Source organism: Corvus hawaiiensis, chromosome 16 (assembly GCF_020740725.1).
Source record: "Corvus hawaiiensis isolate bCorHaw1 chromosome 16, bCorHaw1.pri.cur, whole genome shotgun sequence".
In the NCBI taxonomy this organism is placed as follows: domain Eukaryota; kingdom Metazoa; phylum Chordata; class Aves; order Passeriformes; family Corvidae; genus Corvus; species Corvus hawaiiensis.
In genome coordinates this window covers 4,066,427-4,091,939 of record NC_063228.1, presented here as the reverse complement: position 1 = coordinate 4,091,939, position 25,513 = coordinate 4,066,427, and the positions used below count along the sequence as shown (strand labels likewise).

The 25,513-nt window shown below is 50.7% G+C and overlaps 1 protein-coding gene across 2 annotated transcripts; it reads left to right on the top strand.

Moving 5' to 3' along the window:
- The first annotated feature begins 1,163 nt into the window (after positions 1-1,163).
- Positions 1,164-25,513, top strand: MICALL2 (MICAL like 2). Of its 2 annotated transcripts, XM_048320988.1 has the most exons (17): positions 1,164-1,403; positions 7,773-7,821; positions 11,369-11,510; positions 13,884-14,044; positions 14,673-14,794; positions 15,159-15,830; positions 16,039-16,208; positions 17,086-17,161; positions 17,307-17,422; positions 17,954-18,103; positions 20,815-20,870; positions 21,362-21,485; positions 22,045-22,135; positions 22,469-22,542; positions 22,864-22,978; positions 23,893-23,939; positions 24,031-25,513. In XM_048320988.1, exons 1-17 carry the CDS (start codon positions 1,261-1,263, stop codon positions 24,108-24,110), a joined length of 2,388 nt encoding a protein of 795 aa, XP_048176945.1. In that variant the 5' UTR covers positions 1,164-1,260; the 3' UTR covers positions 24,111-25,513. The 2 variants fall into 2 exon arrangements, with proteins under 2 accessions (XP_048176945.1, XP_048176947.1); XM_048320990.1 differs by lacking the exons at positions 1,164-1,403; positions 7,773-7,821; positions 11,369-11,510 and adding an exon at positions 12,158-12,179.

The window sequence follows — 25,513 nt, the reverse complement described above, 5'->3', positions numbered from 1 at the left end:
TGCATTGTGTGCATTATTATGCCATTACTGTTCAGGAAACCATTAATAATAAAGTGAATGGAGATGTAAAAGTTGCTGACATGCCCAGCAAGCCATTTATAATGAAGTGTATAATCCTTACCATAAAGTAAATACATTGGCCAGTGATTGTTGATGAAATGGAAACACTCTGAATTATTTGTGAGGTATTTATATATTAATGTATATTATCCATATCATGTCACAGAAATGCCGTTAATATATTATATGTATTATTGATTATTTTTACCTAATTTATAGGCAGCTGTTTAAGTGTTACCTTGTCTCTTCTCATGTTTTGTCAGCTGCATGAGGTCTGGTGAGTTATTTTACGGGATGCGTGTGCTGCGGGGCAGCTGCTGCGAGCAGGCCATCACAGCGCTGGAGTGAGCCCAGCGGGGCAGGACGGCAGCGGGGGCCGCCTTCACCCAGACACCCCACGCGTCTCTGTGGGGCCGGGGCGGGGAGGAAACTGCGGGTCTTTTCCAGCCTGAACGATTCCATGGTTCCGTGACACTGCCGATGCCTGATGCGCTGCCCCAGCACGGACAGACCCCCCGCTCCCGGCTGGCCTCCCTCCCTCGCCACAGCGAGACCCCTGGGCAGGTTCTGGGCAGGTTCTGGGCAGGTTCTGAGCAGCCGAGCTTCGTCCTCCCTCCTCCTCCTCCTCCTCCTCGTTCCTTGCCCCTCGGTCTCTCGCTGCGGTGGGAGAGGGGCTCTGGCGGCCGCAGCACTGCTCGCACTTGGTGTCAGTGGGTGATGCTGGGGATGTATCCGCCCACCCAGCGCGGCATTATCCAGCGGACGGTTACATTTCGGTGATCTTTGCTGCTTTTTAACTTTTTCTCCTCCACATGGGGAGAAAACATCCTTCCCAGTGACTAAATACGATTCACGCCTCCCCTGGAGGCCGCCCCTTCGGGCAGGCCGTTTCGCCGCTTTGGTGTGGGAGCAAAGGAAACTGCCCCTGCCCTTTGCAGCAGCGCGACGTGCGGGGCCCCGCGGGTGCCCGAGGTGCCGCTGCCCGGTCCCCGAGCCGAGGCGGCCCCGCAGCCGCGCGTTCGCCGCCACTTCCCCGCCCCTCGCCCGCCCCTTTCCCCGCCTCCCGCCGCCGGTCCGGCCGCCCCCCGCCGGCTGCTCGGCCCGCGGTGGGCACGGCGCGGTGCGGAGGGTGCCCGGCCCTGCCCGGCCTCGCCGAGCCCCGGGGCGCGGTGCCCGGCGGCTCCGCGCGGGTCGCGGGCCATGGCGGCCATCCAGAACCTGCAGCTGTGGTGCCGGCAGCAGTGCGAGGGCTACCGCGATGTCAGCATCACCAACATGACCACCTCGTTCCGCGACGGCCTCGCCTTCTGCGCCATCCTGCACCGACACCGCCCCGACCTCATGTGAGTACCGTGCCGGGCGTCGAGGGCCGCGCTGCCGCTCCGGCGGGGTGGGAGCCCCGCTCGCGGCCCGGGACCCTCGCTGGGCTGTGGCCATCCCGCCGTCCATCGAGCTGCGGACCCCGTGTCCTCCATCCCCGCAGAGCCCTCGCTGGGCTGCAGCCACCCCACCGTCCATCGAGCTGCAGATCGCGGGTTCTCCATCTGCCCAGGACCCCTCGCCAGGCTGTGGCCATCCCGCCTTACATCGAATTGTGGATGGGCTGTGGCCATCCCGCCGTCCATCGAGCTGTGGACCCCCGGCCTTCCACCTTCCTTGGGCTCTTGCCCTCCCTGCGGGCACATCACCAGCAGCATTCTGCTCACACCCACGCTCAGAATCTCCAAGAGAAAAGCTCCACTCTCCCAGCCTACGTGCTGGTTTTTTTCCATATATTTTTCCTTTTTCCCTTTTCTTCCCTCAGTAGCTGGATTATAAATGTTCTAAATGTGTCCTTTCCATTGCAAAACAAGTTCAGGCACTGATCTTTGGGGCAGTGTTTCCTTCTTTGCTCTTGTGTTTGCTCTGGCTGGGCTCTCCTCGCTCAGCCCGACAGCAGCGCAGCGCTCACAGGTCGCAAGGCGAGGGCTATTTAAATAAAATGCGGTGAAAGGGCAGGGCCCCACAGCCACTGGATTCCTGCACATCCTTTTTCTTCCCATCTAGAGCTCTGTCTGTGGGAGGTTAAGTGCTTTCCACACCTTGCTGGTGCCGTTGCTGGTGCCCTGTGGGTTTTGAACTGTCCCTGCCCAAATGTTAACATCTGGGAAGGTGGATCACCAAAGGGAGTCAAAGATCCTGCTTTATCGGCTGGGTTTTTTGGTTGGTTTTTTTTTCCCTTCTGGGCTCTTTGGACTTTGAGATGGGGGGATTGAGGGGGAAGATTCAGGCAAGGGAGCACTGGAAATAGTGCCCAGGAATATTGATTTAAGTGTTAGGTCTCTCCTGGTCAGATGTGCCCAGCTGGGTGAGGAACAGGTTGGGTGGTCTGTACTGCAGTTTTCCTCCTGTACCATGTATTCTGCCATTTTCCTCATGCTCCAAGGACATCCTGCCACATGGGTTTGTGTGCAGACATCCCTCTTGCAGGTGTCTTGCTTCTGGTTGAACCGAAGAGAAGATCTCCTGTTTTTTCTCCTCTGTTGTCCTGAAACTTGACAGAAACTGGAGCAGACTTGGGCAGCGGGAGGTTAGTACAGGAGCTCCAGGCACACTCTTTGTTGTCCCAGTGCATGGGCAGTCACCATGGTGTTGCCGTTTATGACTTCCTGACATGTTGTCACATCCACGTGACTCCAAATATTCCTTTCCTTCCTTTGATTCACAGTCCCAAAAATATAAAACGCCAGGGCAGAAAGGTTGAGGTGTTCCTTGTGGAGGGGCTGTGGCTGCTTCCTGCAGCTGGCCCATCCGGCGCACAGCTGTACACGGGCTCAGCGACGTGAGAGCTGGAATAATCCTGTTGCCCAGTTTAGTGGGTTGTTTATAGTCCTTGAACTGTGCAACAAGGATAGTGGATAGACATCCCTTAAATAAATTCTGTGCTGAAGAGGGAAGATGTTCCTTGAGGCATCTCTCTGTTCCCATTCATTTTCTTTTATGGTGGACATTCTGCCTGACTTTATTTGGGACATCACAGAAGCTCTTTCTCACTTGGACCAGCTCAGCAAGGGCTGCCTGAAGGTTAAAGTAAGAGAAGCCTTTATTTGTGACCTCCTTCATCAGCGTCAGTGCTGTAATACAGGAAAGCACCACATGTACCATTGACTGGGCAAAGTCCTGCTGGAAGGAAATGGTTTCAGGTCATTGGTGGCCAGGGTTGCCAGGTGCCATGTGTCAGATCCTGGGGCAGAATACTTGTGCAGATTCTCCATGTATCCTTAAAAGCTTCTCTCAGTGTTCTTGGTGCAGGGGGCAGCAGTGGAGAAGTGCAGCTGGGTGCAAGTGTGGCTGTGACTCCTGCTTCCCAGGGGTTCATCCTGGGCTCCTGTCCTTGCTTCTACCAAAGATCCTAGTTAAAGATTAAAAACTTCAGACTGAAAGTAAAACTAGAAAGGTGCAGTTGGTGTTTGGAGCACTTGGTGTGTTTGCAGCAGCTCTGCTGCATGAATCACTTGCAGAACATGGTTTTGCAATAGTGTGTTTTCTGTCTTGGGTTTCACAAATGACATTCTTGGGCTGAGTGCAGGGGATTTCTCCTGCAGGAGCCTGAAAAATTACCAGGAAAACTTCAAGCTCAAAACATGGACATAATCATGGGCTTCTCTTGTGGGCTATGTGGCTCAGAGGACAGGCTGGTGTGGGTCTCTCCTTCCTTCCTGTTTTCTTGCTGGAAAACATATGGAAAATATGATAACTTCTCTTGAACTTAGCTGATGTTGGCTTGTGTGCTACCAGTGAACAGGGCAGGCTGTGTAAAATTAGAAATGCATTTCCCACTCACTTCCCACTCATGCAAAGATGCTCAGGGGGAGTGGAGATCCATGCTGAATTACCATGGAAATCTACTTCTTTTTTGTCCCAGATGAAGAGTGCTTCAGAGTCAGTCCCAGCTGGGCATACATTCTGTGTCAGGCAGGCTCCAGCCCATTTTCTGGGATGACTGTAGAGCCCAGGGACATCTTCTGTTGGAGGGACATGAAGCCTCGTGGCAGCATGGTAGGAGGCTGAGGTCAGCAGCTGCCACGTATGGTGGTGAAAGTTGTGCAAGCTTCAGCCACGATTTTAGTGGCCCTATCCTGATGAATGAGTTAGAGCAGGCAGGGGAGCTGTGCACGCTCACTCAGATATTAATGCCAGATGTCAAGGAAAGGTTTTGATTAAGATCCTTCTCTTCGTCCAGGATCTTGCTCTTTCCCAGACTGCAGGCTGGTGTTCTGGGAATGGGCTGGTGGTGAAATCCCCCTTGGCAGCTGAGCAGCAGCGGTGCCCTTTCCTCCAGCAGCATTTCAGGTCATTGTCAGCTCAGTGGTGGAAGATGAGGTCACCCTGGCCCCGCTGGGCATGGGTTGTGTGCAGTCTCTCTCCTCAGCAAGAGGCTGGGGTGAAGCAGAGGCGCCTGGCTTGGTGGGTTTGTGGTTTGTGTGACAGGCGTAGGCAGGGGGAGGATGGCTCGGGGCTCACCCCGGCAGCACTCTGTCACTTGCCAGCCAGAACAGGGCAGTGTGGAGCAGGCATTCCTGAGAGGAGGATCAGCACATGGGGGACATCTCCTGCCTGGAGTTCCCAGACCCACGTCCCCAGGTTTGCACCTCCAGAAAGAGCGCAGCTGAAGAGTCCTGTTCCCAGCAGAGCATGCTGGATTTGAGCCCCTGTCCAAAGACTGGGAGCTGGCAAAGGGCTCCTCTCTGTTTTTTGGTGATCCTTTTGACTGCACAAAATGGCAAAAAGCAGAAACTTTTTTGGTGCCATGAAGGCTCTGGGATTTTTTTTTTCTCTCAGTCTGCTCCAAGGTCAAGTTTCCAATCAAGTTAGTGCTTGCAAGCAGCAGATTCCTCCTATGGAAGCACATGTGCTTGCAGAGGACTGTGGCATATTTGTGAGTGCTGGGTCTGAGCAGCTGGAGCACGGGGTGGTCACGGAGATTTGTGGGCATGAGAAATGCTCAGCCACTTATTTGCTAAGGAAAGGGGTTTTTTGGGAGCTAAAAACTTCTCTGCTATTCGTGCGCTAGTGAACTCCACTCTGATTTGTTTCCAACACTGGAGGCCTCTCTTGGGTCACATTTGTTTTTTTCACCTCTTCCAATTAATTCAGTTGCCTGCGTTTTCTCAGTGGAGAACTCCTACTTCTCTGTTTGTATTACCTTCACTGTCTTAGGATTGCATTGGTCCAGAGAGCTTTGATATTCCAAGATAGGAGATGCACCAGCAAGATCAATTTCCAAAAGAAATACTATATGTAAGCAGTTCACCCTGACTAGCCAGGGAAAGAGTAATGCTGAGAGGTCAGGAGACTCTTGAAATGACCAAATAACCTGGTTGTTTGCACTCTGTTTTGAGGAATAGAAGGGGATTTGAGACACTCTCCATCAAAAGATTGGGGTTTTTAGGTCTCTGCTGCATGCCAGGGAGTGTACACATCACCACAGCAAACAGCACTGAGTGTGGCTGAAGGCCACTGACCGACAAGAAATAGTACTTCCAGTGTCTTACATGTCAGAATGACCAAGGAAGCAGGAGCTCCTTTTTGCTCTTGCAGTGTTCTGCTGCATTTCCATGCTACAGAGACTATTTGGGAGCAGAACTGGGAGTGAGGCAGAGAGCTGAAGTCACCTCCTTCAGCTGGCTCTTAAAAAAAGCCAATTTTCTGGCCTGACTTAACCCAAGGATGGTTGTATCTATTGTTTCACTGAGAGTTCTTTGATGCATGATTATTTTTGTTGCTCTTTTTAATCCATTGTCTCAGGGAAGGGAAATCTTTGGGCAGGAGCGCTGCTTGAAGTAAAACCTCTGCAATTCCCTTTGATTTTGCACAGGAAAGAGTCTATGATTTAGAGGTGGGATGTGCCTTGTCTTTACGTGCTCTTTGGGGGAGTTTAACCTCTGGGTCTTATCTGTCATTCTTTCTCTCCTTATCCCACATAGCAATACCAGATGTGGGAAGCAGGGAGGAGGCACAGGCTGTGGCATGATGAGCCAGCCTGTTTAAGGTGCCTCTCTTATTTATGATGTAATGCTCCACTTTCTGTGCTGAGTAGATAAAGGACCTGGCTTGCTCCTTGCTGTTACAAGCAGTGGAAAAAGTTCCCCTGCTGCGATACAGATCATGTGTTTGTCTCATGAATAGGTCGCTGTGAGCCAGCCTTGCCCTGCCTCTCAGGGTTACCCTGGCTCATCCCAGAGGCGTGGGATGGGCTAACAGGGTGGGTCCACACAGGATGTAAAGGTGCTACACACAAGAAATGCAAACGTTGGTGCTGTTTTCGGTGTATCAGTGAGAATTCTCTCTCAGATGTCAGCCTCTTGCTCAGCTCTGTGCCAGCAGACACAAGGATTGTAAAGTGAAACGGGGTTATTGGAAGGGAATTGACCCTGCCCGCTTGCCTGGGCAGAAGGAAGCAGTGTTGGAGAGCAGGGCTGCCAGCCAACCACCAGTTTTGTATTCCCTGTTTAGCAAGTGCCAGTCAGTTTGAAACAAAGCTGATGATGGCTGTTTCCTAAGCAAGGGACACGCTCCGCTGTGGCTCAGGGAGCGTGCTGTGCTGTGGCTCTACTTCCAGTAGCACAAACTCTCCCCTCTGCTTTCATCCCTGTCCCAGCATGTCCCAGGTCCTGAGTTCCCAGCACGGTGCAGAGACGGTGGCATCTGGGTTGGACCAGCGAGTGAGAAAGCAAATCTGGGGGGAGGTGAAGAGGGAGAGCGATGTCTGGGGACAGCAGAAAGGAATTGTTGACTTTGGCTTGAATTTGCAAACAGTAATTGTCACTTCCTTTTCAGTTACTGATTATGATCACAAATGAAAAGTTACAGCCCTAGGGAAAGCAGAGTTACAGCCCTAGGGAAAGCAGAGTTGCAGCCCTAGGGAAAGCAGAGTTACAGCCCTAGGGAAAGCAGAGTAAGATTTCTGCTGGCAACTTTGGTGTTATCAGATGCAGTATGGTGTGGGCAGAGGTTTTCCCAGGCAGATTCCTGGTGCTGGTTTTGTGGAGTTCTGCCAGAGGAAAAAAAGAGGATTTGAAGCCAGAACTCATGTGCTGCTGGACCCAGGAGCTTCTGGGATCAGAGGATATGGGTATGCTGGAGAAGCATGTGATAAGTGCAGTGTGTGGGGGATGTGTGAGAGACCTCCTTGGAGCTGAGCTCTCTGTGGAGACAACTTTCAAGACAGGAGAAGAACATGGATGTGACTGGAAAGCACTTTCAGAGAGAGAGTGTTAGTGTTAACACCTGGCCAGCAGGCATTGGTGTATCTTTTTGAGGTGGGAGAGGAGCAAGGCTTTTCTGGGGAACAAAAACCCACCCCATGAGTTAGAGGTTGCTCCTGGCTGTCTCAGCAGAACCCCTCATTCTGCCTGGGGTGTTTTTGCATCAACACGTCCTGTCCACAGGCAGCTGTGGGAGTCAGCCCTTGCAAGGGTAGATGTGCCAAAATTGCCTTGTGCTGCCTGTGGGCAGATGCTGTGCCTGCTGCACATCTCTGTCCTGGGTACAGCAGGTCTGTGACTCTCGGGTGGGATCTGCCACACTGCTCTCTCTGGAGCTGTCTGAGGGTGGGATGGAGTGCTCTGTCCCCTGAGCCAGTGAGGCTCTGAGAGGCTTGAGAGCTGGAAGTGAAGCATCACATCTCTACATCACCAACCTGAGATTTTTCTCTTCTTTCTGTATTTCAGAAACTTTGACTCCCTCAGAAAAGAAAATGTGTACGAGAACAACAAGTTGGTAAGTGACTTTTAATGTTTACTTCTGGTCTAGTCTGTGACCTGGCACTTTGCTCATGTGATTTAGCAACAGAAATCCTGCAGATACAGTGTGCTGAGTGTGCTGTGTTCCAATCCTTTGCCTTAATCTGCACCTTCCAGCCTTCTCCCTTGAACAGCAATGTCCAGGCTGGCTGGCTGCTTGAAAGCACCTTCAGACTGTTCATACTTCTTAGTTGGCCACACAGTGATGCCTGTTTCCAGCGTATCCTGTGGCAGCAGGAGCTCAGACAGAGGTGCTAGAGGTCAAAACATGGATATGTTGAGTATGTGATGCTCCTGAGGGATGGAGCAGGAGCTGGGAAGTAGCTGGTGTGAGAGGGGAAGCACAGGGAGTGTCCTTCCACTTCTGTTCCTTCCTGGTGCAGGGGGTCAAGGTGAATACATCCTAAAACCTGATCCTGCCTGGACACTTCACTCCAGCCTGGCACTGGAGTTTCTCATGTTCTTTCCACAAAGAAAATAGAAGTTAGGCAGGCCAACCCCCTCCTGCGCTGGATTCAAGCATGGTCTTAGTGATCCAAGGAAGGATTTTCCTCTCCCTCTCCCCATCACAAAAGGAGAGGCAGTGAATTATAAAATTTCTCTTCCCTTGGCATTGCTCCACACAGTTTAATGGCTGCTTGGCAGGAGCTTGGGATATGAACAAACCATGGCAGCTTACCCTTGTCTGGGCTGGAGGAGTGACATGCTCTCAGGCAGTGAGCTGACTGAAGTGCTTCTTGCCTCTGGGAGAGCTGAACTTGTCCCCCCATGGCTCCTTAGCTTCTGCTCCCCCTCATCCCTGGCTGTGTCCACAGCTCCTATGATAGACCATCTGTCCCCAGGCTGGGGCTGCAGCCTGTGAGCAGTCAGTGCCACTCTGGGGTTCAGCCCTGTGTGTTCCTCTCCTCAAGGGGAGATTCAGACCATGCGTTTTGCCCTGGAGGTTTGGTATTTGCCAGGAGTCGGGGCCTCTTTGCCATGGAAGCGTATCTTGGCTGAAGTGCTGAGGATCCCTGAGTGTTGCTCCTTCTCCAGCTGGGCTGGTGGTGTCTGCTTCTGTCTGGGAAACGAGCTCTGCGAGCTGTCTCCGCGGCTTTTATTAATGAAAAGCTTCTTTGTGCTTCTCATAAAGAGTTGCTCCCCTCCTTTGTTGCAGTCTGTGTGTCCCCTCCTCCCCCTTTCTTAGTTTCTTTTATGTCCTTTGTTTTGCTCTCTCTTCCTTACTCCACTTGCTGTGGGATGACTTGTCTGTGTTGTCCTTTCACTGCTGGTGTCCTGGTGCCTTGGCCGTGCTGTCAGTGGGATTGACCCTCCATGTCTCTGTGGGCTCCTGGGCTGGCCTCCCCCTTGGACTGCTCTCCATCCTAGCTCCTACCCTTCCTTGCTCTGGCTGTCCTTGGGATACAAGTGGGTCTGACTTCTCCCAGCATTATTCCTCTGCTTTATTCCAGACCCTCCTTGATGCCTTACTCATCAGAGACTTCTTTTCAAGGGCTGTATTGTGCATGTAAAAAAGCCTTGTTTGAACTGCACTTTGCCATATAAGGTCATCTGTCAAAGAAGAATGTGTCACTTCTCAAGTGCCACAAAACCAACCCCAAACTCTAGAAAAATTTCAGTTGGTGGCATTTTTTTTCTAGAGATTTCAAAAATATGTAACGAGGAGAAAAGTTTCTAGAGGCCTTGGATTCGGTGCTGGTGGATGGTGGTGTGGTGTAGCAGGTAGAGCCTGTGCCAGAGGGAAGCTGTGCCAGGCCAGCTCGGGTGGCCTCGAGCATATCACTTTCCGATTTTGCATAGACATGGCAGCAGTGGCACTTTCTTCCCCTGGAAGGCACTTGGAGCTGCACTGATGAAAAACATAATGCAGAAACAACATGTTGGTCCTCTAAAGGCCAGCCTGGGCAGGCAGGTAGAGGACAAGGGCGACTGGGTCCTGTTAGGTGGTGATTCTGTTGGGTCTCCAGACAAAAGCAGTTCCCAGGAACATGAGGATGCTGCAGGCACAGGGGACACCATATCCTGATGCTGCTCTCTGCGTTGCTCACCTGGCCCTGGCCAAACCAGGTGGGTGCACAGAGCATCCTCCTCTTTGTGGTCCAGGCAGCCCCTCGCACTTGTTCTGTGCCCATTGCCCTCGTGTCACCCGTGGCACAGGGTGGCAGGAGGTGGCATGACCTGTGTTCCCACTAAACCTCACACTGGGAATGTCCAGCAAGAAAACTCGACTGGTCAGACCAGTTGTGCAGCCAGTGCAGTGGGGAATGCTCCAAAGAATGTATTAAGTACCAGTTTACAAGACAGGAAAGTGCCAGGCTGGGCTGGCAGCTGGGATGACACAGCCGGCGGTAACTGGCTGAAAGCATTTTTAATGTCAGCTCTGTTACATTTTTACTGGGATACCCAATGGAAAAAAATGGTAATTATCTTGCTGAAAAATAGTGGCTGTTTGTTTCTTCTAAGCAGGAATGGTTGGCTTGTACACCAACACTGTGTGTGTCCATGCCAGAGGTCAGATGCGGAGGGGTTTAATATATTCAAGGTTTTTTTTTTAACCCTTTCACTGTGGACTTCAGCAGTAGCCTTCCTTGTGCCTCTGGTCCTGCAAGTGCTGTTTTTCTTTGCTTTATTGGCATTTCAACAGGGATGCTCCAAAGGGGGAGGGAAAGGATTTTTTCCCATAAGCTGGGAAAGAACAGGGCTGGAGAAGGTCCTTAGTGAAAGCCCTAAACTGAGCTGAGCAAGGGTGAAGTTTGGATGTTGCAATTTTTTTTGTATTCTATTAAAGGCTTTTGTTCAGAGGCAAGAGAAAATAGTTTTTGCCTCCTTTACCTGCAGTTTCAAAGCAGAGAGCACCACAAAGAGGAATATTTACCCCAAATACATGTTAGGCAGCATGAAAACAGTTAAGCTGGAAGCGAGCTATGTATCAGGAGTTCTTCTGCATTACGCTTCTCTTCCCCCTTTCTGGTCTGGGAGAGAGGGGTCCCTCCTGCAGCCCAAGATTTCCCATTTTCAGATGGAGGAGAGCAGGCAGTAGGATGCAGGAAGCTTGAACATGTGCACAGCACTCAGAGATGAAAGCTGCCTGCGAGCACCTAGCAGCCCACCGTTAATTGGGGAGCGCTCCAGGTTGGGCTGGGAGCCTGGAAACGAGTCTGCCAGCCTGGACTGACACATCCCCTTCTGCCAGGCCTGGCTCTCTGCAGCTGTGCACTCACAGACATGGGCAGGCTGGAGAAAGAGCAGGGGAAGCCCAGGTGAGTTGCTGTGCAGTGAGCTATGGCCAGCTTGCCAGGCCAGATTTTTGGCTCCTTGCCTGGATTTCTCAAGGCAGTGGCTGGAAGCCATGACTCCGTTGGTTCCTACAATGTAGGAGTTAAACTGGTGCAGCTGTTCCCCAGTAGAGTTATTATTTGAGTGGGGCTGTTTGCAGTGCACTTTCTTACTAATGATGAGGAGCAGCTCTGCTGCCTGGCATGGACAAGACCCCTCTATTTTTATTTTTTTTTTCCCTTCTCCAGGCATTTCGAGTGGCAGAGGAGGAGCTGGGGATCCCAGCCTTGCTGGATGCAGAGGATATGGTTGCTCTGAAGGTACCAGACAGGCTGAGCATCCTCACCTATGTTTCCCAGTATTATAACTACTTCCATGGACGGTCTCCTAGTAAGTGCCATATTCCCTGGAGGGGTGGGAAGGTTCAAGGCTTCATTTCATGCTTTCCCTTGCCTCCTAACAAGCTTGGAAAAAAAAACAGACTGCACAGAGGCCTTTTTGGTACCAGCACTATTTCACTGGGGGATCTGAACTCTTTGCACACCAGCCTACAGTTGCACCAGTGCTTTTGTACAGTCTAAAATTTCTTATGGTCCAGCCAGACAGGAGCACTGAAGGTTCCTCTCCATGGTCCCTACTTCAGCTTTCCATTCTTGAGCACCTCCACCCTTGTTCCAGTCTTTGCCATGCCTGAGGGTTGGTGAGAACATGGAATAGAACAAGGCTGAGCTTGTTTGTGAGGCTGTGCCAGTGGAACAGTATTGATGGTAGGGCTTGTACAGCACAGCAGTACTGATAGAAGGGAGGAGAAGAAAATTATCACCCTAACGGACATAATTGTAATAGAAATTCTGTCAAACATAAAACAGGCCACAGAGCTGCCAAGGCATTATATTCACGTACTGGAGAGTTTATCTGGGCTCACAGGAGCATTATTGTAGTCTTGGTTTATATTTGGCTTTAAGCTCACACAAAATGAAATAATATGATAAACCAATTTTACAGGTTCCTCCAGAGGAAACTTTAGAAAGTGGGACATGAATGACTTAACTGGTTAAGGTGAATCTAAATGTATGATATGTATTAAAAATGTCCTACATCTTGGAAAGAAAGCACAATTCACTCAGAGTTGCCTTTAATGTTTAAACTTGTCCCACTTCTCCACCTCTTTACACATTTAAGCATGATTTTTCTCTCCCTCCACAACTTCTTCCCTCCCTCTCTTCATTTTTTATTTCTTGTTTTAAAACCGTTCTGATTGAAATCAAACGAATTCCATCGTGTTTGTGCCAAGTGGTGAGAATCTGGGTCAGGTTGGGGTCTTTGCCCCCTCCCCCCTGCATCTTGTCTACCACGTCATCGAGCACAGCGCATTTTTATACTCTCTAGTGTCCCACAAAACACTTTGGTTGCATTCCTGTTGCTGGGGTGAACATGAATGTCTGAAAATGAGCCCAGCCTGGAATGTGCCCTCTGACACCAAGCAGAATCATGGGATCACAGTCATGCCCTTCAGATGGCTTCCAGCAGGACCATGGAATAAGCAGGACACGGGAGGACAGAGAGGGTGAGCAGACAATGCTTTAGTGAGGTCATGCTTTTAGGGAAGAGTAGAGTTGAAGCCACCCATCCTTGTGCTGGGCTTTAGGAATTCAGTAAATGGCACAAGTGGGAAGTGAGGGGGCAGCTCGAGCCTGAACTGTTTACTGGGTCAGCTGTCCCCTGGTCCCTGCAGTAGGAGCCCTGGGTGTTTATTTGGATAGTTGGCTTTCTTGAGGGCAGACTGCTGGGAACTGGGCTCCCTCTCTGCTCCCTGCCCTTTCTGTGATTACTGAGCAGGGTATAATCTCTTTTCAGATGAGTGGCCATTTAAGTGGTCACTTGGAAAGTGAAGCTTTGGCTCAAATATCCCACAAGGAACACAGAGACATCTCATTCAGAATAGGAAGTGATGCAGAAATAGCATCCTCGTGAGACACTTGGGGGTCTTGTCTGTAAAAACTTTGCACAAAGCCTTGTTTCCCAGGGAAGTCTCACTTCCCAGGGCACAGGGCACCATTCCCTGCTTGACTGAAGTGTGTTGGAGATTCTCTTTTCTCCACTTACAGTGAATTTTGAGAGGTTCTATTCCATCTGCAAAGAAAAGAGAATTGGGCATTTGCAGGCTGCTTATGGCAAGTCTTGGTTTCCCCATCAGCACCGCTGTGGCACCTCCAAATCTTTCTAGATTTACCTGTTTTTAGTGGTAATTTCTGCATTCAGCAAGGCTGTTTGCTCCATGGGGATCCCGGCTGGGATGTGGGGTGGACACTTGCAGCAGTGAATATTCAGGGTGTGTAGCAAGTCTGGAGCACAGCAACTTGAATGAAGCAAACCCTCTGTGCTTCAGCTCCTTAGCCATAACACCTCTGCCTGTTCCAGCAGGGCCTGCTCCAGCCAAACCATGGACTGGAATTGAAAACCCAAGGTCTTGTTCTTACCATCTATAGATGGCGATTTGCATTTCTTCATTTTTGTATTTCCCTTCATGAAACTCCCTGAGAAGAGAAAAATCAGCAGTTTCAGCTGAATGTTGTTGCAATTCACTTGTTGCCTCTTGCCCCTCAGTCCAGTACAGAACTGCTCACGAAGGAAGTCTGTGTCTGCTTGTGTGCTTTGCATGTTACCCATCAGGCACCTCTGGATACTCTTACTTTGTAATTTACTCCTAAACCTGTGAGTTTTCCTTGTGTTTCCTTAAAAATACTCCTTCCATTCTTCCAGTTGGAGGCATGGCTGGAATCAAGCGTCCTTCCTCTGAATCTCCAGAGCAACATCCTGGGAAAAAGCCTGCTTCAGAGCCTCCTAAGCCAGTGCCACCAAAACTGCCTCCTGCCCACCCACCAGCCAGAGCTAAGCCAAAGGAAACCTCCCCAGTAACCACGGTAGGAAATGTGGGTGTGGGGGTTCCTTGTACCTTAAATCTGTTCCGTGGGGTAGAGAGTACTGGGCTAGTTCAAGGCTCCTGGTGGTAAGGACTTAGCCTCTAAATTTTCTGCTCACGATGATAGGTTTAATCCAGAGGTCTGGTTCCAGCACAGATTGAGGTGAGAGTCACTGGGAAACCATCAGTCAGCCTGGATACATCGTGAACAGGACATGGGTGTCTTAGGACATGGGTATGCTGCCCCTAGATATTGGGGATGGAGATTTTTACAGGATGTAGTATTATTTTTGTTAGGAAACAGTGATCCAGTTCTTGGAAATGGTTTCAAAGCAGAGTAGGGATGAAAATAGGGTAGAAGCCCTTTCCCAGCTAATTTAAATCAGAGACCTTTGCCTACAGGCAGACAGGGCACCCCGGTCCTCTGGCTTTGTGGGAACATATTCCCCATACTCTGTCCTTCCAAGGGCTGTTCCACTTCCATGACAAAGGGATTAGAGGGAGAGGGGATTTCCTGGATGTCACTTCTCTGTCCTAGCTGTGCATGCCAGCTGCTCACCTGCCTGGGAGATTTGTAGCTGTGTCCAGGGCCATGGTCTTGCCTGCTCACCCACTGCTTCTCCCCGCAGAAACGGGTCCTGGCAGAGAGTGGGAACGTCCCCAGCAGCAGCTGTGGGGTCTGTGGCAAACACGTGCACCTGGTGCAGCGCTACTTGGTCGATGGGAAGCTCTATCACAGGAACTGCTTCAGGTACAGCAGCTCTTCAAAGCAGGGGCACAGCCCTGGGGGTCACAGGGGGCCAGCCTGGTTCCTTTGGGATGGAGACAGAGTGGCGCGGCACATTTTTTTTTAGAGTGGAGGCAACCTGGGCTTTCTCTTGAGCTGTGTGTAAGGGAAACTCTCTGCACAGGTCTGTTTTCATCTACACCTTTCCTGCTTTAGGCTGTGCTATCAACAGCTCCTGTTCTGGTGCCTGAGGAATGTGCACACAGAATGTGCTCACTGCCAGTGTGGTACCTTCACCCTCCTGTGGATGGTGGAGTTGTGCCTGCACTCCCAGCTGTGTGTCTCCCAGTGCTCTGGAGGATGTTTCCTGAGACTTTTGTCTCCACAGGTGCAGACAGTGTTGGAACTTGCTTCTTCCTGGAAGCTACAAAGCTGGGCCTGAGCCTGGTACGTTCATCTGTACCAGCCACCAGCAGCCAGACAATGTCCAGATCTCCGGTCTCCACAGTAGTGGGAAAAAACCTGACAGTACCCCAGCCCCTACTGCTGCCAGGGCATTCCAGAAAGCAGCAGAACCCAAGAAACCAGAGCAGGTGTTGAAGAAACCCAGCCAGGAAGGCTTCACTAGTTCAACCAAGCCATCTGTTTCATCCTCTGGAAGCTCTGGCTTCAAAAGTGTGAATACTCCATGGTCCTCCTCAGCTGTAAATAAATCAGATGACTGCAAAGGTGCCTCGTTGGGGAATAAAGCAGATCACCATGAAGGCACCCCATCAAAGCCTCCTTGGACATCTTCCACAGCAAAAACACAGCAAGCCCGAGAAAATTTTTTTCGGTCATTGGAGTCCTCCAGCAGTAAATCTCCTGACACTCAAAAACAAACCCAGCCTCCTCACAGCCCTGATAAAACTGCCCCTGCCAGAACCACTGCTGAGGTCAGCCGAGTGAACGCTGGGAAGGATCAGGCACGTAACCATATTATACAGGCTCTGTCTGGATCAAACACTTCTCCACACAGGCCAGGAGGACGGAGTTCCACTGGCTCCTCAGCACCTAGCAGGTAAGCACTATTTCTCTTTCCCTTTTTTCTGCCAAGATGTTCCTTGGGATAATTTGGGAAGTCCCTGCATCTTTCTTTACTTTGTCCTGACTGCTCTTGTGGCTCAGTATTAAAGACATGTAGAGGGACACATACAAATCATTTGAACAGAAGCCAATAAAAAGGCCCATCCTTTCAAAAAGACTCACTAAGTTGTTCTTTTTTGCAGTGGCAAGTTTTCTCCCACCAGTTCTCAGAGTCCAGCTCCAAAAACACAGTCCAGCAAAACAGGGTACACAGCACCAAAGCAGGAAAAAATTCCAGGCCCTGTGCCCCAGAGCCAGGCTGCCAGCAAACCTGTTGACCCTTTGCACAAGCCAGAGTCAAAAGGCATCAAAGGTGAGGATGAGTGATTCACACAGCTCTGGCTGGACACAGCACTCCAGCTTTATGCCTTCCCCTTGGACCAGTACAGCAGATGTATCCATGACTCCTGTCCTTTCTGTCTGTACCACCACATAAGGGTTTTCTGAGCAGTGGGGCTCAACCTCTGTTTATCCCTGTGCAATTGCTCCCTCTAGCATGGCGAGTTTTACTGCTCTGAGGATCGCCAGGTATTTGTAGTTGCGCTTGCTGTCATCAAACATTGGGATCATGGTGGCTTTCAAAGGCTTAGGTTTTCCCAGATGGGAGACCTTGCCAGAAGTTTGGGATGATTTTTTGGCTGCAGTTGAGGCTCATGCAGCCTCTTGGTCTGTTTTGAACCAAACTTCCATCATGGTGACTTAGCAGTGGGCCAACGGATGATACTCTGGGGCTTCCCAGTGTCCCAGGCACTTCCAGATGGCCTGTATGTTTTGGGCCAGAAGATGTGTCTGTCTGCAGTTTGCTGAGACTTCGTGGGGTTTTTTGGACTCTCCCTCTTCCTGCCCCAGCCTTTGTTCTCTGAGATCTGAGGTGGTTGTGTTGTATTGCTGTTGAATGTGCCTGTTCATGTACTCTGTGGCTGTATTTCTGTAGCTGCGTAGGTGTTAAAGAATTTGATCTGAAAGGGACAAAATGCCACTGAGATGATTTACTGCCTGTTGTATCTGAATCTGTCCGTGTTAAACTTGTTGAGCTGGTGCTGGTTTGCTGCAATAACATCATAGTATCTGCCCCAGTGCATGGCTTATCTCCTAGGATTCTCCCGAGACTCAAATCTGGCTTGTTTCTTTTTATTGGATATTTTTGTTCTTGTTTATTTTTATTTGCCTTGCTGTATTCCTTTCTTCAGGAAGCACAAATGTTGCTGAAGACAAGTCTGAGAGCCCAGAAGGGTGGAGATCTCGGTTGAAGCCTGTAGCCAACAAGTGAGTGTCTTTGGAGCTGGTGGATGGATTATCATGACAAGTGTGACCATCCCAGATGGAGATCCAGACCAGGATGTCCAGAACTTTTCCTGTGGACCATTCTGCAAGAGGGATGGTTTCCTACCTTTGTCTTTTTTCTTAACAGGGACCAAGATGGCTCTAAGAAACCTACTGGTAACTCCCAGGTGGGAGCAGGGAGCCCAGCACACAAGGAGGCAGAGCCAAGCACATTAGTTGTCCCATCAGCAAAGCCAGACTCTGGTATGAAGGATAAAAGCTTTGCCTTCATTTTGCTCATCAGGAAGGGGATAGGCATTGCTGCTGCAAGGCACATGTGAGGAATGTGCTGGTGGAGACTGTGCCTTGCTTTCAGGGGTCTTTTCTCTGCACTTGCTTTGGCCCTATGGTTCCTTTATTTTGTGCCTTTGATGGGTGGCCTCCCATCCTTCCCCAAGGAGAGGGATTCAGTTTCCATAGGGTTCCCTTCTTCTGCAAGACATTTCACTTATTCTCTCTTGCATGATTGTGTAATGTTGAGAAATCTTGGTGATGATTCCCAACTGTTTATTCTCCTCCTGAATGTTTATTCTCCTCTTACTCTGGCCTTGCAATTAGTGCTTCTTCCATGTTTACTTTGGTCTTATGCCCTTTATTATCATCAAGAGAGGAGGACTAGGACTAGAAGTGGAGTTGGGTAGTGATGAGTGCCAGAAACATTGGGCAATAAAGGGATTTCTATGAGATGAGGGTTGAAATTTCTTACCCAAAACCTGTCTGTGCTTCTTAATCCAGCTTCATCTGGTGGATTCACAAAGAAGTTGTTGATTCCCAGCTCAGATCTTATCAGGAGCTGTCAGAATTCAAAGCAAGACTGGAAAGATCCTGGAGCCTCTGCCAAGAAGGAGGAAGACGGCAAACAGCTGAAAACAAACACTGCTACGTGTAAGATCTCTTCTGCCTACCAAAGTCACTCTCTCCTCTGCACTGTCAGGGAACAGCACGAGTGGTCAGTATGGGATACGGATCCTCGAGTTTTCCATGGCTAACCCTGTGGCTGTTGTCATGGGGGGAAAATCTGTGTAATTGATTTTTATTAGCCAGCTTGGCCTAAGCAGGAAGAAGCAAGGCCAGAGAATTCAGTGGGAAAGGAAGAAACTGAAATAGGAATTTTTCAGGGTCATTGCCCTGTCATTCTTCAGACTTAGTGCTGTGAAGAGGACCATCTCCTAATTTGGGGAACTGGGATCTAGTTGATGTCTCTGTTCCTCTTCAGTTGAGTGGCTTTAGGAAATAAAAGGAATGCAGAGAACTGTCATCCAGAGACTCCAGCTGGTGGGACCCACAGGAGCAGGAGCCAAGGCTGCTGTTTCTTGGATTTTCAAAGATGTCCTGACCAGTTTGTCCCTACTCTTAATCCAGTTTCTTACTCCTGTTTGTTCAGCCACAGCTTTACTGTGCACCTCTCCTCCATTGCCCCTCTATCCTTGCTCTGACATATCCCACCACAGAGCTAATGGAATTTTCTGGAACTAACCTGATGTTTGCTGCTGTCCTGTTTGCTCAGCTTCTTTGTCTCCCCTTTCCTTACCCCATCTAGCTGTGTCTTACCTGTCTGGAGTAGAAGATTGTCTCAGCAGGGCTCAGTCCTGCCCCCTGTGTTTGTCTTGGAGCAGGATGGGCCCTGATGGCTCAATGGCATCATGCTTTATTTTTTGTCAGCTGGTTCCAGCATTGTCCTTAGCCAGCGTCTTTGACAGCTACCAAACATTGAAACTCCAGTTGTGTTGTCTTTTTAAAAAGTTTGATGTGCCTCCTTTGCCAGCATTTTCCCAAAACTTTCCACCTCCTCTCTCCTCAGAGTCAGCCCCAGGGTTCAGCATTAGTCTCTCCCAGGAAGTGAGCAGTTATGATAAGGGAGGCTGGGTTTGTATCTGTCATCCTAAAGCTTAATGATTGCCGTGGGGGAGGGCCATTGGGAAACCTTCCCAGCAGTCTCTCCCCACTTTTGCCGTGTGCCCAAGTCTGCCACCTGAAAGGCTGGTTCCTGCTGCTGTCACTGGGCAGGCTGGGGGTTAGACCTGTTGCTCCTCTGTGTAGATTTTTACCTCAGCACTCAGAGAGACCTGTGAACAGTCACCTGCTGTTCCTGCCCTCAGTCCTGAGGTGAGCTATGGAAGGTGAGCATTTCTGTAGATCCCTCATTTCTTTGGTGGTAGGTGGTGTTTTCTGTTGAGAAAGGAGGCTCCAGGGCTTTCCTGCCAACTGTCCTACTTCCAGCTTGCTGGCAAGCAGCCAAGCCATGCTGTGTCTGTCAAGCCAGAACCTGGGGGTATCAGGGGATATCAGATCCTGAGCTGGTCACAGGGTGTCATTTTACATTCTCTTCCCCTCCAGTGACCGTGGCCTTCTCACCATCAGTGCTGCAGCTTTCTGCCTTGGTTGGAGGTGCTGCAGAGCCCACTCAGAAGGAGCCCAGAGATTCAGGACTGAGCTGGGAGAGGGAAGTGTTGTTTAGGCATAGAGCTCCAGGCAGGCTAAGTCCCTCTTGGAGGAACCCTTAAGAGAAGTGTGAGTTGCAGGCAGTGCACAGAGCAGCAAACCAGCAGCATCCGGAGGGAGGAGATCCCTGACGGAGGCCAGCAGTGCGGGAGCAGCACAGCCACATCCAGCATCTTCTCCTTTTGTGCTCTTCCTAGAAAGCACAACAGAGCAAGGGCTGGGAAACTGGAGAGCTGCCCTTGAGCTCTTCCTCAGTTTCCAGAGACTCTCAGGAGGCTCCCCTAGTCCGTCTGTCCTGTCTTTCTCCTTGTGTGTGCTGAGCCTGCATCGCTGCTGCCTTTGTTACAGCCGTGCTCTTTTGATAGTAGAGTTTTCCTTCCTTATCACATCATCCACGTACGCCTCTGTTCTCTCTCTGTGGTAATTATCCAGCCCAGCCCCTCGGGTATCCAAATACCTCACACTCTTCTGTAGTTATCCTTGCAGCACAGTTGGGCAAAGGAAGCTGAGGCACAGTGGAACAAATACACATTGCTTAAGGATTGATTTTAATAGGTGTCCAGGGCTTAAATAATGCTGTGTAGTGAGGCCTAAGGGACTTCTCACCTAGGAAGTGTTTTGTGGGAGGAAATGAACCTTAGTTTCCTGAGATTTACACTGAGGTCCCCTAGACCATCTTTGTTTCATCAGTATTTACTGATACTCCTTTGTAAAAGAGCACTAGAGGGACATTTTTAGTATATCTTGGTGTTTCCTGTGACAGTAACCCAGTCTTTCTGTGCTATCCTTTGGAAGCTTAATAAGGGACGGGTTTTGCCACAATAAATATCTTTGGGTTTTAACAAGATAGTGAATGAACATGAAAGTGAATATTCTTGGGTGGAAGTTCCAAAGTCACACCTGAATCAGGTGACTATCTGTACCCTGGCGATGAAAGCAGCAACCTGTGGCCTGAATGACAAGCCACAAGGAGTAAATCAGGCTGTGAGGATACATCTCTTACTTTGGTGAGGCATGTGGATGCACATGTCTCATCTGTGACCTCTGTTGGGTAGCTGGGACCTGTTGTGCTCTGGTGATGTAGGCACTGTCCCACACCATAAAATTATTTAAAGGTCGTTGTGACATTCTTTTCTTTTTTTTCTCCCTTCTAGTTAAACTCCCTGTCCCAAAAAGCAAAGACAAGCTTCAAGTGATGTCCCCAAACAAGGTATGGCTGGAAACCAGGTGTAAGGGGATCAGGCTGGGGTTGTTGGATATCCTTCTGGAGTGCTTGTCCAGACATATCTAAGTTTATCTTATTGGGAGGGTTTATTTGGATGCCCAGGGAAAAGGTGAAAAGCTCTGAGGCAGCGACAAGGTGGAGAGGCTGCTGGTTATCTTCCATGCAGGGAGACAGTCAGAGCTGGAATGAGACAGAGCCAAACAAAACTGTGGTAGACATTGCATTCCCCAATGAAGGAGGGGGAATATCTGTGGACTGACAAGTGTGGGTGGCTTACCACTGGCAGCACACGTGTCACAGCCTTGCAGTGGCCACCGCTCTGTTGTGAGCAGCCAGCTCTGCACCTCTGCTGGCCTGGCCCTCCAAGGCTGTGGCTCTGTAGCTGGGCTCATTATGCCCTTTCCCATCTCTCTTGTGACCTCAGCAGGCAGTCTGAGGGTGCTGAGCTGTGTTTTGTCCTACATTTTCTTTCCTAGCTGCACCCAGACTACCTCCCTGAGGAGAAAATCCAGGAGAAAGTCCGTGACATCGAGAAGCAGCTGGATGAACTGGAATTGAAAGGAGTGGATCTGGAGAAGCAGCTGCGTGCCTGCGAGGGAGGTAAAGGAGACCTGGTGCCAGCTCTGCTGTGGTGGGGACGTGTGAGGCTCATGTCCTACTCCTGGGCACTCGTGGCTCCATTTTTTAGGAACTCAGGCTACATGTGAGACTCCAGGTTGCCCAGGGGAATTTTGAACCTTCTCTGGCTGTTTCATAATGTATTTTATGAGCAAGGTCTTGTGTTAGTTTGGTTGAGGATCAGAGAGTTTTGGGAATGGAAGGCCACTGTTGATCTGGCTTTTGGATCCCAAGCCAGGCTGGCCATCATGGCTGGCTGCAGTTTCTCAGGGCTTAGTGGGGTCATGCAGAGGGGCAGAGTTGAGGCAGCCGTGTGGAAGATGAGCTGGGTGTCCTGTAGCAGAGTATCCATGAGCAGCTTCCTTAAATCCAGAGGGAGTGACCTGCATCCCTTGTACCCAGGAGTTCTGAAGATCTCCTGTTTTCACTTGAGGTTGCCTGGGGCTCATACAAGTCATCCTAAGCTCTCCCTCAAGAGATTTTGTGTTTGAGCCAGGAGGGCTGAACTGATACCACTTCTTGCCCTTTGTCTCCTCTGCAGATGAGTCTGAGGATGCCCTTATGGTGGATTGGTTCAAACTGATCCATGAGAAACAGCTGCTGCTCAGACAGGAATCAGAGCTGATGTACAAGTGAGTACAACCAGAAATTCACCTGTCTGCTGGTGCACTTCACCTGTGAGCAGTGAAGGAGAGGGAGTGTTACAGCCCAAAAAAGTGATGTGCCTGTTGGTGGGATGAGAAGGGTGGAGGATGTCTCTGGGAGAACTGCCAGCATCATGATGTATTAGCTGGTGGGCCTTTGAGCACCCAGGGTCTGTGAGGAGCTTGTGAGGAGGGAAACTTCAGAAATGTGGAGGAAGAGGTGGCGGGCAACACAGAGATGAGGCTTTAGCATGACAGGAGAAAGATCCAACCCTGGGGCATAGCAGGGCAGTAACTCATCACTTCTGTCATTCCTTCCAGGATGAAGCAGCAGAACCTGGAGGAGCAGCAGTGGAATATTGAGATGGAGCTGCGGCGCCTCATGAGCAAACCAGGTAAGGACTGGCCACACTGGGAGTCCTGCTGGCCCCAGGAGCCTCCGCTTTGTGTGCCAGCCCTGGGGTGTCCTTCAGATCTGAAGGCACTGCCAGGGGTTGTGGGTGCACTGTGAGTGTCCCCTGACTGTGGCTGTCCCCTGTCAGGTGGGATGTTACTCCCTGTAACATCCAACCCACCTCGGCTTTGTCAGGGAGGCAGGATGTGCCCCTGAGTGTGAGGATAATAAAATCAGGCTTGCTGGAGCAGGGTGGAGGCAGGAGCCACAGTGGGAAGGTACTGCCTGTAGCTGTGAGATGGGCTTGCTTTGTCTTGTGCAGAGGATCTGAAGACGCCAAGGGAGAAGGAGCAAGAGAAGGAGCTGCTGGAGTCGTACCTGAACACAGTCAACGATCGGAACAATATTGTGGATTGCCTGGATGAGGACAGACTCAGGTGAGGGTCCTCAGATGGTGGGAAATGAGCCAACACTATTGTATTTCCACTGCTGTCCAGGCTGTAGGTGTGGATGAGTGGCTGTAGTCCAGACTTCTGCTCCATGAGAGATGGGTGGTCACCTGTCATCAACCATCTTGTCCTAAATGCTGCTGTCTTTGCATCCTTGGCAGCTGTTGGAAAGAGATCAGGACCACAGCCCTGTTCACTGCTCTCTCAAGCTCAAGCTGCTGTGGGAACAAGGGCTGTGGAAATGTGGAATGCGGGGGAAGAGAGGGAGAGGCTGGAGATGGGGAGGCTGGAGGCAGTATGGGAGATGCAGGAGAAATTTGGGAACATGAAGTCAGGAATGTGCTCGTCTGCTGCAGCAAGTGAAAGAACAGCTGTAGCCATGAACTGGATCCTTCCCAAGTTCAAAGGAAGACTGCTGTGTCAAGTAGCTGGATTTGTGCCCCCTGATGCTGAGAACAGCCTCCATTTCTTGACCTCAGAGCACCAACTCCTGCTTGTGGATTCTAGGACAAGCCCAGGACAAGGCAGTGACAGCAGTGTGCTTGTCTCTGATGGCAGTGAGCACCTCTGTAGCACCCCGGGCTACTGCTTCTCAGTTTCATTCATCTCCTCGGGTGTGGTGGTGTCTCACTGCTCCATGAACTCGGATGATTCATCAGCCAGCTGGGAGAAGGTCTGGAAATCCCTGCACAGGCCCTTGCTTTCAAGGGAACCAGATGGAATTTGCTAATGTCTAAGACTCTTAACTGTAGGGTTTTTTTCCTGCAGCCTTCTCAGGGTATGCTGTGGAGGTTGGTCATTTCTTACTGGGGGAATAAGAGCACTATTTGCATGGGTTTTGGTGTCTACCAGCTTGTCATGAACACAGCAAAGTTTTTCTAATACTATGCTGTTCTTTACAGAGAGAAAGAGGAAGACCAGATGTTGGCAGACATGATACAGAGGTTGGGTAAGGGCCCTTTCTTCTCTTACAGAGCAGCACTGGGGGGCACCTGGGCTGTGGGTCTCAACCTGCTCTGTGTCTGCTCCTTCTCCTGCAGATGGATCTCTTGAGAGCCAGGAGCCAGAGAGGAAGAAGAACAAGTTCCGCTTGTCCAAAATATGGAAGCAGAAAAAATAGGAGTAAAGCTCAGGAGCTTGATGTTCCTTTTCCCAGTGGCCCAGAGGGACCCATCAAAGGTGTGGTCCTTCCTGAGTGCTGCTTTCCTGGAGCTGCTGGACTGTGAGAGGCTCCTCTGCTCCCTGACGTGGAGACTGCAGGTTTGCTGACCAAAAGGACAGTATGAATTCCCTGTAGCACCAGTATGGGGCCCAAGGATACCTTTCCCAGCACGTGGACTTCTGTTTTCCTCCTTTGGCTCTGGGTCAGAGCTGGTTCAGCCTTGTTGGCAGCTCAGGAGGGCAGAGCTCAGTTTGCCCACCCAGTGCCCAGGTCACTGCAGTCCTGAATGCAGGAGCATGGCCCTGCAAGGCACCCCATGGTGTCCCATACCTGTCACCAGGGCTGCATCCAGGACACTGCACGGGGCTGTGGAAGGGCCTTTGTCCCTCCTTTCCCCCCTCTCTGCTTGTGCTGTGGCTCTTTGGCCAGGATCAGGGATGGAGTTACGGGGCAAGAGGGATTGATGGTTTCCCTCTTGTCACACCAGTGCAAACTGGAGGCTCCGTGTTTGGGGGGAGCAAAGAGCAGAGCCACCTCTGTGTCTGTGGCGTGGGATGTTCTTGACCCACAGCAGTTTCAGCAATAGCGATTTGTTTCCAGCCTCTTCTGGAAGTTGCTGTAGGCTGATTTCTCAAAGCCATGAGAGGCTGCTCACTGCTTCATTCCCTCTGTGGGGGAGATTTGTAGCCTCCTTATTTCTCTGTCTGCTCAGTGAAGCAGGGTTTTCATTGTCTCTGGCCTATCCTGATGAAAATGAACAGAACTCTTGTTTCAATAACCGGGTGCTAACTGGGAGTACAAGGGAATTCATGGCTTTGCCTCACCCCTGAGTCTTCTGCATGGGACCAGTATTTCAGTTCCTGAGCTCTGTCCCTGGACAGCCAGTGCCCTCAAGTGGTGCTGTGGCTCACCTTGGTGAGACCAGGAGTGTAGGAGCAGGTCCTGTTGCAGGGAGCCTTTCCACTCTCCCCTCACCTGCCCTGGGTGCAGCGTCTCTTCCCAGTCAGCCTGGGGAGCAGGCATGGAGACAGCCACGGAAAGATCAGAATAATTCATGATGCCTCTGATCTGTGTGGACCCTCTCCCTCCATGCCAGGTACTCGAGGTTTCTCTGGGTGGTGTGGCCCAGCAGGAGCAGGGGTTTTGCTGGAGGAGGTTTGCTCTCGCTGTGCCAGTGGCAGAGCAGAGGCGATGCGTCCCTTTCCCACGAGGTGGCAGTGGGACTCTCCGGCCGGGGCAGGGGTGTGCTCGGGTGGGACCCAGTGCCCGAGGGGCTTCCCGGTGCCCACAGTGGATGCACAAGTGGTGGAGCACTCCATACCTGCGTATGCTTTTGCCCAATAAAAAATTGCTGGAGTAAA